Source organism: Onychostruthus taczanowskii, unplaced genomic scaffold, assembly GCF_017590055.1.
Source record: "Onychostruthus taczanowskii isolate IOZ18803 unplaced genomic scaffold, ASM1759005v1 scaffold1, whole genome shotgun sequence".
Taxonomy (NCBI): Eukaryota; Metazoa; Chordata; class Aves; order Passeriformes; family Passeridae; genus Onychostruthus; species Onychostruthus taczanowskii.
Genome location: NW_024496525.1, coordinates 6717240 through 6734590, shown reverse-complemented (window position 1 = coordinate 6734590; position 17351 = coordinate 6717240). Strand labels below are relative to the sequence as shown.

General features: G+C 43.8%; 1 protein-coding gene across 1 annotated transcript in view; it reads left to right on the top strand.

Moving 5' to 3' along the window:
* TTC9 (tetratricopeptide repeat domain 9) overlaps positions 1-15884 on the top strand; it is a 28329-nt gene extending 12445 nt beyond the window's left edge. The window contains exons 3-4 of the mRNA XM_041399925.1: positions 9736-9918; positions 15059-15884. Of these exons, the coding sequence (XP_041255859.1) occupies positions 9736-9918; positions 15059-15138 (263 nt within the window). The 3' untranslated portion in view covers positions 15139-15884. The remainder of the gene's footprint in view (positions 1-9735; positions 9919-15058) is intronic.
* Positions 15885-17351: the final 1467 nt, after the last annotated feature.

Here is a 17351-nt window from a genome sequence, read left to right as displayed (position 1 = left end):
ATTCTGTGTACTTTTTCCTTGTGAAAACAAGTCAAGAGACAAGATTCCTTCAGTGGGTGTCAGTAGCAACAGGAGGCCAGAGGAGGAAAGCGTACAGTGTAGAGAAGGTGCCACACTGAGAAAGTAAAGCAACACAAGGTGAGCAAAAGCAAATAGCACCAAAGAGGCAGTGGAATAAATAGCAACTGGAACAGATCTGAAGGCCAAGCATGTCTAGTTGACTGGACTAGACTGGATTAGATGAGCACTGATTCTAAAAGATAAAGACAGGTCAAAGATTACTAGACAGTCATAGAGGAGGAAACCTCTAGGGTGTTTAACCTGGCAGATCAACAATAACAGCCTCGGCAAAAACAAACAGAAGGAACTTCCATCTCTTCTAATGTGGCTGCAGTAGGAGCTATTATAGAATAGGATTTATTTATAGAATTTATATAATTATATAATTTAGAATTTATAGAATCAAAATGTCGTGGTAGTTAAAACCTGACTGAATCTCTTGCTCTGTCAGTGCTTTAATAGGACTTTGCTCCTACCTCTCCTGGCTGAGAAAAATGAAGGTGCAATATGAAGATCATCTCCATGTGAAGCTCTTTATTTTGATAAAATAAAGATTTGCTGGTACATAACTAGAGGCAGATTTTGGCTTCAGATAGTTCTTGTTTGCTTAAAATCTAGATTTTAAGTACTGCTTTAATATTACCACTGCCAAGATTTTTCAGTAAGCCTCTGGTGTTGATTTGAAGGACTAGTAACTACAGGAAGTGGTAGGCCAAAATACTCTTACAAAACAGAAGCTATGGGGATCAGATGAAAAGTTGGCTGAAATTCCTTGCTTCTCAAAGCCTTGGCTCTTTGAAGGAAAACAGCAGTATTACATCACTGAATTTGTGACAAAAAGGAAGCAAAAAGCACCACAGACTTATCTTAAAGTAGCTTAAGAATCATCATACAGAAAAAATGAACACTTTAAAATAGGCTCTTCAAACCTACACAAGTATGAGATTGTGGAAAATAATCACATGGCAAAGGCTAGCAGTCATGCCAGCTGTTCTTAGATGCTTACCTGTCCCAGTGTCTGGCCAGGATGTTGCTCTGACATCCTCTAACAGGACCTTCTGATAGCAATTAGAACTAAATGGCAGCTGTCAAGGGCAACCCGGGATGTTCATGCTCTGAGTGTTCAGGACAATCAAGAATGGGACTGACGAGCTGTCAAGAGTCTTCTATCCATACCCATGGGTGGTACAAGCGTACAGATAAGACATATCTCAAGTATCATTTGCTTAACCTGTTCTTAAGTATTTGCAAAGCTATGAACCTTCACAATTTTCCCAAGCAGTCTCTTTCAAAGGTTTACTCTTTTCACTGCTATAGAGTTTTTCCTAGCTGAAATGCAAGCCCTTTTCTTATTTTCTGAGTACAAGGAGAACAGATAGTTTCCTGGCTATAACCTTCTTTGCATTTGAGTTGCTTTTTTTCTTTTTATGTGGATGAATAGGGTTAGCCTCTCTTCCCTCACTGTCTTGGTGAGGCCCTGTCCTCTCTGGACCACTTGTTATTGTCAGAATCCTCCTGTGGATTTTCAGAATTGCTTTCCAATTACCTGTTCCTCTGCTTGACTTACACAGTTGGGTCTTTTCCTGCATATCTGTAGGACCTTTAACTTGCTGCTATCGAATTGCATCCTGTTTTTGTTAGAACACCACCACCAATTTGTGGGGATCCTTTGGAATTCTGCCCCTACCTTCCAACAGATACTAGCTTCTCACATGTAGAAGTTATCTGCAAATTGACAAGACAGCCTGCAGTCTGTCATTTAGGTCTGTATTGACAATACCAAATGCCATGGGGCCTAGGACACATCAGTGCAAACTACTTAATGTTGCCTTTCATTTTGTTAACAGAATTAAGTCTATTCATTTAGACTATGCTCCTTCAACTTGCTTAAGAAAATGTGCTAAAATTTGACTAGCGTAAAAGCCAAGATGTCTACTGTTTTTCCTTGATCTTCAAGAGTGATCATCCTATCACACATTGAAGTTAACTGATCTGTTCTGACAGCTCATATTAGTCCTAAGGTAGGCTGCCAGCCACAAAAAGCCTGACACACAGACTCAGCAGCTCCTTTGAGAAAGTCTAAATACCTTTTAATGTGTACCATAGTGGAAGCACCAGCATACTTCAGTCACTGCTACTGCCTGTCTCTCTCCTAGAAGAGCTAATTGGAATGATGAAGTCAGGATCTTTCTTCTTGAAGGGGTATGAAGGACTTAGGAGCAGCAGAGAACTGAAAGAGACCATGCTATGTATTGGAAGGAAAGCATTGCCAGGATGGCAGGAGGGGGAGGAACAGTTGGTATCTGTTCACAAATTGAGTCAGGTTGAGAAGAAGGGGAAGGCTGTTTGGAAGAGGTGGCTCACTTTGGGCTCTACAAACATTTGTGGATCCACACTTCATTTAGCATTAATCCCTCCCTATGGAGAGAGGCAACCTGTCATACAGTTTGGATTTTAATTTTCCACCCATTTCCCTGCAAGCAGAAACATACGGGTATGTTTAGGCCTTTTTGGTACCTGGAGAGGAGTAAATGAGAGCCACTGGCTGGAAACTTGTACTGTCATTGTGATATTCCCTTTTCATCCCATTAAGGTTGTTTGGGAACTAGGAGTCAGCTGATCAGATTATTGCCAGACATTATCAAGCTGTCTATAATTAGCTTTTTATTGGTGAGAAGCCAGAAAATTCTCTTTGTTTGCAAGCTTGGACTATAGAGAAAGAAGAGAAATATTTAATGGAAGAGATTGTTTGGAAACTGCAGATCCTAATTAGTGTCTCAGTCTAGTAGGGAAACTACATGCAGCATTTCTCTGAAAAAAAAAATAGATATTTTAAGCATCGTCTTTTGAGGAATGCTGGTTTGCATTCTTGAAAGGCACAGCACACATGGAGCTCTGTGGAGATATGGATGCTTTTCTCAGTTCCTCTACAACAGGCTTCTTACATTCACACGTTATATGGCTTCTTTTAGTGCCAATCTATTGAAAATTTAACACAAGTTAAAACATAGGTTAAAGCTTGGGCTGTACTTTGTACATGTAGCCTGTGCAGTTTATAAACTCAGGATCAATAAATCCAGAGAAATTTGGATATGCATTCCAGTAGCCAGTCCTTTTTATGTTGTATATTAAAATTACAGTATTTAAGTCCAAGGTGACTTTAAATCTAAAATAATCCTTTACATTTTCAGCATCATCTTGTGAGTCACATGTTACCTGATTTATTTTAGAAGTTAATTATATTCAAATTACTAACAACTAACACATGACTGACATTTTCAGTCTCATATAGTAATGGTATCCATTTTAATTCTTCCAGTGAACATTGTAAACTCTATGTCCTTTTTGTCAACACCATTTACACAGTCTGCAGCAAACAGAGATTAATGATACATGCATTAGTGGCATGGTTAGAAGGTTGCTGTCTAATCCAAGACAAATATTTTTTCTTTCCACATCCCCTATCCACCTGCTGCCTCCTGTTTGATTTGGGTTTTGTTATTGTTATTATTGTTGTTTTATTCCAATGATTTCTCTTCCCCAGTGCTTAAACTAGAACTTACCACTACCGTGTTTTCTCTTTTCTGAGGGAGACCATCACCAAGCCTTCTGAAATACAGGACTCTCTTAGTCTGCCCTGTTATTTTGAGCCTTAGAGAGATGTGAGAATAAAGCCTGTTCAATGATATATGAAGGTCTTAATCAAATGTCTGAATAAAACCCTGAAGGAATTATATTAAAGTATCAATCATGTTTCCCAAAGTAGAACCCCAGAGCAAGAATAGGAACCATCTTCCTGCAATTAAATAGATTTTAAGTGAACTGTTGGCTGCTATACCTAGGGTGAGATCATATCCGAAAGTGAAGTATTTTGCAGAGTTTAATTGTGGTTATTTCTGGGAATGACACTGGCAATTTGTGAAATACAGGTTGAGTTTGTAGTGGCTGGAGTAACTAGCACTTGCTAAAGAGGAACAATCCATGCATGTTTTTAATTTCTAGTGGTGGAGTTAAGAATAAATACAGTAAAGAGGGAAGATGCACTTCAGGTTTAAGCAGTAATTAGTTTAGCTACTTCTCTCTGCATTGCAACTAAACAAATCAATACAGGCTGTTTTTTCCTTCTAAGGGTTGAAAAGAAAGGTCGTTTGGATTCAGACCTTTGTGCACAGGTATCTAAGAGTGGTTCAACCGCATGACTTATCATTAACTCTTGTGCAGGACACCTACTCCTTGCAAGGGCAGCCTGTCAGCAGTGCTGGTTAGTGCCCCTTGGTGATACCCCAGCATAGAAAAAGGTGATTCAGAGCAGGGATGTGACTGTGGTTAAGTGATGTGCTAGAGATGCTAGCACATCACTTAACCACAGTCACATCCCTGCTCTGAATTAGAGATGCTGCTGTCATACACAGCTAGGGAGACTGGTTTGTTCTGGATTTCACTGCTATAAACGCTCCTCTTGGTGTCCAGGCTGGCTGCACTGTGTACTATGTCCTTAGCACAATGCCTCAAACTCTTAACTTCACATCTCCACCCAGACTTCACCTCCCCAATAGATCTCAGTTCTCACTCATACACTGCTTTCACCAGAAACCCCTTTCTGTGCCTCTGCTTCTCCATCTTTCTGTCATAACTGAAGCAACACCTCTTAGCTTGGTTTCCACTTTCTGCTCTTTATTCCTGTGACCAGTGAGCCAAAAAGAGGATTTTTATGATCTCAAAGTTTTCAGATCACAATATTTTTCTGGATCAGATTGTGCCCAGGATGGACTAAATATTCAAAGGATTTGGGTACCAGATTCTAAAGCATACCTTTACAGAGTACTATATGCAGTACCCTACTGGTTTTATTTTCAGAAGGTTACCAGTTGGTCAGCTCAAGATTACCTTGGGGATAACAGAAGGCACTTGCTTGACACAAAGGATATCTGCCAGATTTCTGTTTGCAAAGCCAAACAAGAGGGCATGAGATGCATTCAAAGAGGCAGTCACCAGAGATCTTTAACAAGGGGAAAATAAGCTATGTTTCCCTAGCCTGTTCTTTCAAAAATTCCTGAACAGTCTTGTCCGACATTTTCCAAAAGCAGATATCAAAGGTGGATATCACATATGGAATATATTTTAGGTCATAAACTCAAAAGACCAGCAAAGTTATAAGCAGATGACTCTCTCTTTCAGTGAAAGGCACAAGAAAATCCTAAAAATAGGCAATGCAACCAGCTTACCTGAGTGAAAGCAAACAAAACAGGAGTTTGTGAAACATGAGCTTGCAATCCAAGGTTTCCCTGTAAGGCAAAGGCATTTTCATCCCAGTGTGCTGAGCCCAAGGAACATGCCACAGAGTAGGGATGCTTGCACAGCCCTAATACTGCCTGCACAGCAATTCAGCCCACTCTCTTAAGTGTTCTGTAACATGGATAGGCCTTGAGCTTTACCTGCAGTGGGAATTTAGCCTGTATAAAATGTGTCTGGATAATTGTTCTGGAATGAAGATTTGCCCTTTGGTAAACATTCCGAACTAAGCAAGTCTCTTGATGTTGTTGTTCAAAATGTCCATGTTAAAGCCTGGACATGCTACTCCCAGACTTAGTTTTTAGCTCAGCCAAAATTAGAAGCCAAAAGTTAGGGCCAAACTGAGTTTTTTGCATAACCTGCAGAGGTATTCTCACAGAGGAGGTTTCTGTAGTAAGATGCTAACTGACAGCACTTTCAGTTGAACTTCATTTTGAGGGTTCAGAGAATAGCTATAGAAGTAAGGAAAGCTGAAAAGATAAGGTGGGGTTTTTTTAGTAAGAGATTCCAGATGCCACTTTATACAAGCTAATAAAGAGAAGATGAAGGACTTGATCAGGGTCTCAAAGTACCAACACAACAAGGATAGCTAGGCTTTTCAAGGTAACATGTGGCTACCAAATTGAAGCTAAACAAAAATCAGTATAGAAATGTAGTGATGTTTCCTGAACAATTAAAGTTATTAGCCTTAGAAATAGAAAAGCTGTCAAGGATCCCTTCTCACGGGTACCTGTCAAGCCTAGATAATGTCCTGAAAGATACTTTGAAATTCAAAATTATTTCAGGGTGGAATAAAGCAGAATCCAAACCCCTCAACTTCCAGGATTTTAGTTACAACTTCCCATCATTGCTCACCACAGCTGTTGGTAAATGTTAAAGGTGTAGATGTATTTTGGCTCCACAGGTGCTTTAATCTTGGTTTTGCTCAACCTTGTGCTGAATAGGGCTATACAAACTAGCTCACTTATCTACTGGTACCAGATCCGTACTGCATCTCTAAAATGGAGCTGGATGACATATATTTGAATCCACTAAATAAAATGTACAAATCTAGGCTTAACATTACTCTTGTGACAAAAACCAGCCAAATTTTCTATTTCCTTGCTTAAACATCAGCAGACAGTTGGGAAGTGTGATGGACAGGGCCCCTCCTCTGGAGCTAATAGCATTAACCTTCTCCCTGTTCCCAAGGCACATTACACCCAGTAGTTTCAAGATGGTTTTTATTCGATTTGATTTTGTTTTTACGGCAGATGGGGATTCTTCATCACTGTGTGACATACATAGGCTTAAAAGTTAAGAATTACTTATTGCTTAAGCTGACACAATGAATTAGCTGCCAAATTGAGAACGACAACCAAATATGATGAATAACTGTCACATGTTGCTGGAAGCAGGGTAAGCAGCCTTTCTGAGTGGGGGAGAGGTAATCACCAGGTGCTGTATTACAATGACAGCAAGACCTGCAGGGAATGGGCAACTGTAGTTTGCCTCTGTAAGTAACGAGCACCCTTCTAATCACCAGAGAGTTACTAGAGCTGGTGCTGTGTAGGATCAAGCCCATTCAGTTTCAAGAAAGCAGGAGGATGATCTGGATAAACTTCTAGATTTGGTTTCTCTGAGTGAGCTCTGTTCCTCAGCGGGATTCACCGGGGGCCTATTATGAAATTAGAAGGAGTGTGAAAAGGTGTTTGATGTGGTAAAGAAACACTCCCAGCCAGAGTTACACGTCTGTTTAGGAAAACAACACATTTTCAAAACAATTTTCCCCTGACTGAATTAGGTAAGAAGTACAAAAATTCCATGTCTCCTCCATTTCTGAAAGCTGAATTACTAACAGCCTCAATATTTTTGTTGGATCACAGTAGATTAAGATCATTTCAGGCCACCAAGAACGGGAAGCACGCATGTCTAAATATTTATAAGGGAGATACTCCCTTCAGGTTCATTTCCAACAGCTGCTTCCAACACTGGCTCTCCAAGTGGCCAACTCTTCCAGCAGAACTGCTTCCTGCACATCCATCTGCTCTGTTTGTTCAGATAAACACACGTCTCTCCTGCTGGCCATGTGGTGCTGACTTCTCCCCGCCACGTGCACAGTTAGCGGGAATGCCCTGCAGAAGCTTTACTGTGAGTATGAGTCACAGAAGGAACCCAGCTGGATATCTGGAAATCCATTTGGGTTTATGAAATAGCAGGATGTGGGAGAGTTTTTCTTCTCTTTTCAATGAATACGTGAAGCAAGTACAGTATGGAATTACTGAGTTAATATACGTGAATAGACCACCTGCCATTTTTCCCAGAGTCATTTCTGTGACTCTCACTGGAAATACCAAGTAGCAAATGAACAGAGAAACTAAAATCCACCCCCTAGCTGCTCTGAAAGGCAGAACGTGAAAAGCTGGCTCAGATTGGCAGTGTGCAGAAAGCTACTGCCACTGCTGTACATGTTACTGGCCAGCAGATAAACAAAGCAATCCTGTTTCTAGGGCAGTGAAGCCAGCAGTAAATTTACACAGCCATCTTTTCAATAGCTTTAAAAAATAAAGAAAAACAAGGCACAGTCATTTCAAGCTCCATTAGAAACAGAGTGAGAAAAATCAATGTGTGACAAATCGGAAGGGACAAACTCTGGATAAGGAAATGCCACTAAGGTTTTAGAAATATATGTGTTTTTTAACTGGCAATCAAATACAAATCAGAATCTTTCAAAATACCTATGCACATAATGGCAGGAGCTGTTAGAATATATTGACATTCCATTATTAAAGCAAATGGGACACAGCTCTTGTTAGTAATGGCTCTGTCATTAAACAACGTACCTGCAGTGGAACTACTTCTGCAGTCCTTGTTAAATTAGTCTCTAGCGTCAGTGCTCTGGTGGTAGAAGCCTGTTTATGATTGTTCCCAGTAAGCTGTTTAAGTTTTGAAGGTGTACCTTGGGTTAGAAATGTATTTTGTCCACATTAAGCGATCGTGGATTTGGACTAATTTAGGTTGGAAGGAATCTCTGGAAGTCATCTAGCCAGCCTCCTTCTCATGAAGTAAAGTGTGATAACAGAAAGGGTTGTGGGGCTTACTCTAGGGGTATGGAGAAAGGGGATGAAGGAGTGCATCACATTTCTGACCCAGCATCATATCCTCTCAGCTGCAGTTACCATGCAAGAAATTAAGTCTGGCTGTTCATTGGTGACACCTGACCTGTGATGACTTGGATTTTCAGGAGCACTGAGTCTCCTTGCCAGAGACACACTGAGTAACACCACCTGCCATGGGAAATTTCTCCCCATGCCCTGGCACTTGACACTGCCAGCCTCTGAACTGATCCTTGCAGTGGCATTCTGCCTTCCTTCCCCAAACTGTGTCATTCTCAAAGTTGCCTTGGATTGCAGCACTAGATGGGCTTGTGTTGCAGCTCCCTGGAACTGTGACTGCACCATTCCTGTTTTTGTCAGTGTTCCCCAAGCCATTCTTAATGCTCAGGTCACCTGTATGAGGTTTGCCCCACTGGAGTGGGCACTACAGAAAACCATGAGCACGGCTGCAAAGCGTGCTCAGGGATCTTCTTTCCTCTTTATTTCACTCCTAGTTGTAGGAAACTCACAACGGGCACTTTCTTCAGCTCCTAGACATTTATGCAACAACTGTCCTTCAGCACACAGAACCCTCAGCATGTTGTTTATTTACTGTTTGCCTTTTCCTTTAGGAAGTCGGCAAAACTCATCTCTGGGAATGAACTTGTGTTGCAATGCTTAGCAGAAAGCAGGTAGCATAGCACATTTGTTCCCTGTACTACAGCTCCAGGTGTCTCTGGTTTGCTGACAGCACATTCCAGCAGGGCAGAACCCCTTGTCGTTTCCTACAGCAAAACTTTGTACAGGATCTCATGGATAAAAGGCAATTACATATTATTTTTAAACCTAAGAGCCTAGGATTAAGCCAAATACGAAATCTGATCCAATTTATCCCCTTTTTCCTTGTCGGATAACTGTTAGTCTGTCTTTTTGTACTTTTCAGAGCTCTAGCGCTCAGTCCGGGGAGCGATTTCACTAATGAAGCCAGCCACTGCCACGAGACTGTGTGGCATTCCAGAGCTGTGGAGGGGTGTTTATGTTCTCCCTCTCTCCCCCGGTGTTTCACGTGCCTATGTCTCCCGGGAGTAAACACAATCCCTTTGCTTTGCAATACCAAAAATAGAAGCATTGGTATTTAAATTGCGAACAATCGGGTTTGGCAAACAATCCCTTTCTGAATCACGGGGCTGAGTCATTTCCCTCACCTAAGCCGCTCTCCCGTGCACATTGCAAGAGCAGGGGAAACTCCAGCACTAATGGTTTCCTGCCTGTCTGTCTGTCTGTCTGCCGTCCTCCCCATGCCCTGCAGCCTGCCTGCTCCAGGCCGAGCTGGTGAATTACGAGCGGGTCAAGGAGTACTGCCTCAAAGTGCTGCAGAAGGAAGGTGAGAACTTCAAGGCGCTCTATCGATCGGGAGTGGCATTTTACCACCTGGGTGACTTCAACAAGGCCCTCTACTACCTGAAAGAAGCAAGATCCCGCCAGCCGACAGGTATGGGGAAGGGAGCAGGGATGTGGCTTTGCACTGAGTGCTTTTGTATTTCTTTCCATGAGATGTCATTTGTCCCTGACTTGATTGCATTGATTTCCACAGGAATGAGCATGTATGACTCACTGTATGTCCTTGCCTGGACTCCCCTTCAAGCACTCGTGGGTAGTGCAGCAAGGTCACAGTGCCCAAAGATTAACTGCTGCCAAGGCTGCAGCATGACCTGGAAGAAGACGGTATTGCTGTAATGCTGAGGTGTGGAGGGGATCCTGCCTCTCTTTTCCTCACTAACTTATTTTTGAAGAAGAAAGCAGGGCAGGGAAAGAGTGTACCCCAACCATTACATTTTCTGACTCTCTGAGAAAAAGCTTTTTCCCCTTAGCAATGCCAGGAGACTATTTGTTATCCTCAGTAGCCTTCTGCCATCTCAATAAAGGGTTAGTATTCTACTTTGATCAAAGAGTCAGACATTTACCCACAAAGCATTCATCAGGATGGTTCAGCTTCTGCCATGAAATGAGCCAATTCCTTGTTAAGTATCTGTCATCCATCTGTCAAAACCATACAGTTCATTTGGGGACAGCAATGAAATTATACATCCAAACAACTGAGCCTTGCCAGAGGAACCATCTCCATGCTAACCTGCCCAGCCTCAGAAGGTGGGTGAAAGGCCAGAGATGAGGGTGAGGCAGAGATCATGCTTTCATTTTTCAGAAATCATAGGGAGATAAAACAACACTGTGGTTTTAAATGGAAAGGAATTTTGTAGAACTCAAAATTAAAGAATTTCAAGAAATTAAAATGGAAGCCATGTGCAAAGAAAATCCTACAGAGCAGCTCTTCATATGAATCTGAGAGGAGAACTGGATGGGAAAGAGAGGCAAGCCTGGGTCCTGGTGGAGCATGGTGGAACCGATATTCATTGAATTAGAGGAGGGAAGGGAGGCTGTGGGAGCTGGCTGTGCTTGATGTCCTACAGGCACTGGCCCTGCAGGGCTCCTGCAGTGGCTGTGCCCTGGGGGACCATCAGGGAGGGTGTGCTTGGGAGTGTGCTGGGATCTCCTTCCTCTTCCACTTCCCCTAAGGGTGCTTGGTCCCATCTGCTGTGCTTGGCCATGGGCTCCAGGCAGTCTGACAGCACAGCTGTGCACCCCACACTCCCAGAGCAAATGTGTTTCAAAGCTCAGTGTAGCCTATTTTAGTTTACAGCGTGCCCTTCTGCTTTCAGCCCTTGCCAGAACCAGGAAATGGAGAAGCATATGCAAGAGAAAAGTAGTCAGTGGAAAATAAGTTATCCTAACCTTGAAGTTTTGACTAGATTTAGATGTGAAAAATTTCTTTTAGCTGAACAGCCTAGCTTCCATTTTTTAAGTATGTTTCTGTGCTCCCTTACCACCCCCCTCCTCCTGATACTATTTATTTGGTATTCCTCATTGCTTCTTGAAATAATTACTAATTTATTCAACAGCAACAACTTCAAATACCACTTGCTACAAAAACATACCAGAAAGTGTCCCTAAAGGCCCTTAATGTATACAAAACCCAATTCTGGCCTTCAGTTCTGCATCAGACTCTTTCCTGTTATTTGTAGACCATTCAAGGCTGTTGTTCCACTGTTTTATTTATTATTATGGAAAACTTGAAGGGCATTCATGGGGAAAGAATTGAATATGTACAGTAAGAAAGGATGTGGCTGTTAAAATGCAGTAATAGGAATTAGGCAGCACTATCAAGAATTATTATGTGACCTAGAATAAGTCAGTGTCTCCACTTTAAATGTCTCCATCTGTGAAGTGTGATTGTTTTCCTTTATCTGAGGTTTCACCAGGCTCACTGGTTATTATTGCAGTCATGTTCTGTGTGTTCTTTTTTTTTTTTCTAATAAGGAATGTTTTTGGCACAAAACACTGGCAGTTATTCTCTTTGATGGGAGAGCTTTTGAATGGTAAAGAGGAATTAGTTAGCAAAGGGGTTTAGTGTTCTAAAGGCCTGTCAGAACAGCAGATCCCTTATGGCTATTCACTATCTGCCCAGGGTGAAGGAAAGTTGGATTTGGCCTGATTTCTTGTGCCACCTCCAAACAAAAATCACAAAAGCAGATCGAAATAACGCAAGATAGTTGTATAACCCTCCTACTAAGGGAGAGGGAAGCTGCAGTGAAGTCATGTACAGCATGCATGGACCCTCCATGTGCTCTGTGTCCAGAGGTTGGGACAGCATAGGTAGCCAGACATGCACCTTGCTGCAAGCCTTGTTCAGCCTTCTCCCACTGGGGCTGCATTGTCACGGCAGGGACTGACTGGGATTGAGACCAGACCATCAGCTGGGAATGGTCTGGTAATGTCAAACAGTGGTTCCTGCTGTCCCTGCACTGGGAGCCCACGTTCAGACATCCTGTGGGCTGCCCGGACCAGATGTTTTTTTCTGCTGTGCTGTGCAGCGTGCTCTCACGGCTGCACTCAGGCACTGCCTTCCTGCACCCCTGCTATTCAGAAATCCTGGGAACAAAACCCAGGCCATGGTGTCTGTGCAGCAGAAAAGCAACTGGGCTCTGAACCTACAGGAGAAGCAGAAATTACCTTTGAAATAGCATTAGGCCACTCTGCAGAGAGACACAGGCACAGTCCTAAGAGCCAGGAAACACATTCCCATTGGAGCTCTAGCAGTTTCTCTTTGCATGGGTGTGACCCCTTTTCTGAGTTGTTCGTACTTATTTCCACATCAGCCAATGGGAATCACTTTTTCTCCACTGAGAGATCAGTGGATCTGTCTTCTCATTAACATTTCCACATAACTTTGAAATACTTCTGCAGGCAGAGCTAGTATGGTGCAATACTATTTGGTAGAAAAAACTTGACAAAGACAGGGCTCCACTCCTGTAAACAGAGTGCTGCTCTCATTATTCTTCCTTAGTAAAATAATGGCCCTCACAAAGGAAGTAAAACATGCCAAAACCAGCCTGAGAAACCTGTAAATAGCTTGCAATGGGAGCGTCTCCCACCCTCTGTCGGGCTACAAATTATTTTGCCCATGGCTTGCCAGGCATGCCGAAATGTCCCAGGTGAGTGAAGCTGTGCCATCAGCAGTCCCTACCTTACCTGAAAGCCAAAGGAGGCTGGCAGCTTTTCCCAGTTATGAGCCCCCTTCTGCCCCCTCAGTGAGATGCTGGGTCCCTTCGGGCTCAGGCAGATGGGATCTCCTGACACGCTCACAGTTACCCCTTCTCACCTGCACCAGGCAGGCATTCCAAATGTGCGTGTCAGCGGTGGGGATGTGTACCCAGAGCACAGCCCATCAGAGCCTAGAAGAGCACAGAGCAGAGGTCACAGTGAAATGCAGGCAGCACGGCAGGACCCTGCTCAGGCTGTGTGTACTGCCCAGAATTCATTTCAAGTCAGCCAACTGCAGTCATTTCGTTTTTAGCCTAAAATTCAGGACTACCTCAACTGAATTTCTTCATTCCAGGAGGCTGCACAACTGACATAATTTTGTTTTTTAAAAAGCTGCTTTAAAATTTGCTGGGCTGGTAAGAAGTCCTAATGCATAAACAGCCCAGGATGCTGGTGCATCTTGTTTGACAGAAGCAACAGCAGAATTCTTAGCTCATTAAAAATGTCCCAAATGGGTCAAGGAGCTTAGTCATCAAATCCCACCCTCTGGAGTGCCTAGGATGATGTACCTGAACCTGCAGAAAACTCAGCAGGGAGACCCACCTCACCAGAGACAACTTGAGAAGTCACAACAGCATGGTCATGGCCCACAGATGCCCCATGGCGTGTTTGTGGATAGCTCTGTGTGGCAGAAAACTGATCTGTCTGGCACTAATTCAGCACTGGCAGAGGGCACAACAGAGATGTCCTCATCTTTAAAGGAAGCTTTGCACCCACAACTTCTTTGGGGGGGGGGGGGGGGGGTACAATATCCACCCTCACTAGTGCTGGACATGTTCCCAGTAATTTGTTCATAATTTTGAAAGCTGAAGCACTTCTCATTTCACTAGCTGGTGTGGAACACATTGCAGTTTGAATGAGGAGGAGAAAAGACTGTCCTCTGATTTGACTGCATTGCACTTCTGATTGGTGTCTGAGGATCTAATAACTTCAGTGGACCAAGCTGGCCCTGGTTGGCTGTCAGAGCAAGGCTCTGAGCGAAGAACCATTTTTTAATCAATACGGAAGTGAAAGTGGCTGTGTTTTTACTTGCTTGGTTCTGGTACTACATGGCTTTTGCCACTTGGTGGGTTCCATGAGTGCATGAAGTTACCCTTGTGATATTTCCATCAGCTTGGTTTAAGAGAGGATTGACCATGACTGCAGAATCACTGGCTCTTCTGGAGACATGTACTCATTTAGATCAACCTGTGATTCAGGGTGAATCAGGTTCCCTTAGGGCTGAGGCCACACATAGCCTGTGTGGTGTGTTGATGCTCTGAAATTCTGGAAGGAACAAGAAGGCTCAGCTTATCAGCTGCACGCTGCTGGGATATCACAGCTTTCTACTAGGATGGATCAGTGGCTCTGTACCTCTAGGAACTTCATTAGACAAGACAGACAAGGCAGCACGCAGCATATAGTATATGACAGAAATTGCAGAAAGAGTGTAATGGTGGAAGGACATCCAAGCAGAAAATTTAAGAGAAGGGGTATAAGACAATATGAAGGATGCTCTTCCCAATTCTATTCATCATGGAAAAATGTTAAAAGAGTGGAATAGGCTGTAAACAGAGGGGGAGAGTGAAAAGGCAGAGCATAACTGTACACAAAATGCCTTTAGGGGCTTGCATGCAGGTACTGCAGGAAGAGAAGCCAATAGAAGTGTGTCATTCCACAAATACATGCAAGGATGACCTGGATAGTTTCAGCTGTGTGAGTTCAACTTGCTAACCAAGCATAATCGGAGAGAAAGTACAAACTAGCTGAGGCAATACTGTGAGCAACAGGGCTGGTGAGCGCAACTCAGACCACGCTCTCCAAAACCAAAGGTTCCGGCTTTGGTTCAGTGCCCCTTCCAATTGGTGCTGTCCAGCACACAGCACTGGAGTCATGCTGCTCCCTTGTGATGTACCAGGAATGAAGGTGTATTCTGTCTGTCTGCCGCAGGGAGTTGTGTAACCACCATACCTCTGTGTGTTCTTTCCCTGCAGATACCAATGTCATACGATACATCCAGCTGACAGAGATGAAGCTCAGCAGATGTTCCCAGAGAGAGAAGGAAACCTTGTGAAAATGAAGCCACTTCAGCTGAAGTGCCCTAGGGGGAACATTTCCTTCCTAGAAGCTCATTTGGTGGATTTTCCCATTTGCTCTGCCTCATCCTCATCTCCTCATCCATTCACTCTCCCTTGCTCTTCATTGAATACCAGTTTTGAAATGAAAGAGACTTGGACGCTGGATATGGCTGCTTGCCAACCATGGTAATACCCCTTCCCCGTGGCAAAAGAGCACAACAACTACAGCCAGCCTTGTTCCCAGACAGTGTCACACACCTGGAGTAGGCAATGCTGGGGGACCTGTCTGGTCCTGAACTGACTGCCTATTACCTATTAGGGAAACAACCCCCAGAACAACGACTTCCTGACCAGGCAAGTTGGAGACAGAGGGTTCCTGCTCTGAGTGATCACTGGAGCTTGGAAGAGCTAAGAAACCAAGAGAGCCACTGGTCATTCCACAGGGAACAGCAAATGCCTTTTTACCATCAGTTCCCTCTGCCTGCTTCTCCAGTGTGTGTTATTGGTCTTCAGTGAGAGCTCACATGCTCCCAGTCTAATGTCAGTGAAAACTGTTTCTAAACATCCTCTTGATGAAAGCACAGAGCACCCTATGAACCCCCTGCAGAGCTGTCCTGGTGCCAGAGGAGAAGGCTGTGGGCCACCACAGAGCGCTGAATGGACTGTGAAAGCATGGTGTACAGTGTGAGGGAAAAACTGTGAAATAATTCATTAAAGGCAAATAAAAATTATTCATAGGCAACAAGTCTGGGCATTGCTTTTCAAAGGAGCCTCTTCGGTTCCCCATGTCCAGACAGGCAACATTATGTAGGGAGGGGGCAGCACAGGGTGGGGAACAAGGGACGTCTCCATTCTTACCTTGGCTCTACCAATGCCTTGCTGTGTGATCTTGGGCAAGTCATTTTTAGCCTCTTGGTGCCTCGGTTTCCCTATCTGTACACTAGGGATAATACTACTTCCCTACCTCGCAGGGGTGTTGTGAGGATGTATCAGTTAATGTTTGTAAGTAACAGTACAGTGATGTACAGTGCTAAGTATTATTAGTACATTGGATTGAGGTCTTGATTCTCCCACCTTGTGTTGGTTCTTCCTGTGTCCTGGTTTTTTTTTTTCTTTTGTAGGAGAGTGTGGTGCTGATAACAGGGCAGGACCAACAGCTTTGGAGCCTATTTTGGCAGCCCAGAGGGCCTGTTTAGACCTTCTCCAGCAGTTTGGTCTTCTCTGAGAGCTCTGTTTCCTTGGCTCAAAGGTCCTTTTCTGAAACTGCCAATAATGGGATCAGTAAGTGCCACAAATATATTCTCAGTGTGACTTGCCCCAGCAGTGGCTCAAAGGGGCATGTTCCCAGTTGCAGGATATACATGAGTGGTTTCATCCCATGGTGGTCAGTGTCAAGTGACTGTAGCCAGAGTTATTTCACTTGGCCCTCACCTGAAACACAGAAACTGAAACAGAGCTAAACAGACAAAGTTTGGCCAAGTGCTGTGTGCTTTGGTTCCAGCAGACATGGTATCTGCAGCCAATTGGCATCTCACATTCCAGCTGTGGTATCTGGCCATATTTTTCTCCAGCCAAAATTCAAGAGAGTTGTTAGAGAAACATAAGAGAAAAGGGAAATTGAATATAAGCCAACAGTTTGCCCTAGCAGCCAGGAGAGCCAGCTATGTCCTGGGGTGCATCAGGCACAGCATTGCTAACTGGGCAAGGGAGGGGATTGTCCCGCTCTGCTCTGCACTGGGGCAGCCTCACCTTGAGTGCTGGGGGTAGTTTTGAGCACCACAATATAAAAATGGTACAAAGCTACTAGAGAGTGTCCAAAGGAGGGCTACAAAGATGGTCAAGGGCCTTGAGGGGAAGCTCTATAAAGAGTAGTTGAGATCACTTGGTCTGTTCAGCCTGGAGGAGACTGAGGGGGGACCTCATTGTTGCCTTTAACATCCGCACAACATGAAGCAGAGAGGCAGGCACTGATCTCTTTTCTCTAGTAACCAATGACAGGACCCAAGGCAACAGCATGAAGCTCTGTCAGGAGAGGTTTAAATTGGATATTAGGAAAAGGTTCTTCACCCAGAGGGTGTTTGGGCTCCCCAGGGAAGTGGTCACAGCACCAAGCCTGACAGAGTTTAAGAAACTTTTGGACAATGCTCTCAGGCACATGGTGTGACTCTTGGAATTGCCTTCTGTTGGACCAGGAGTTGGACTTGATGAT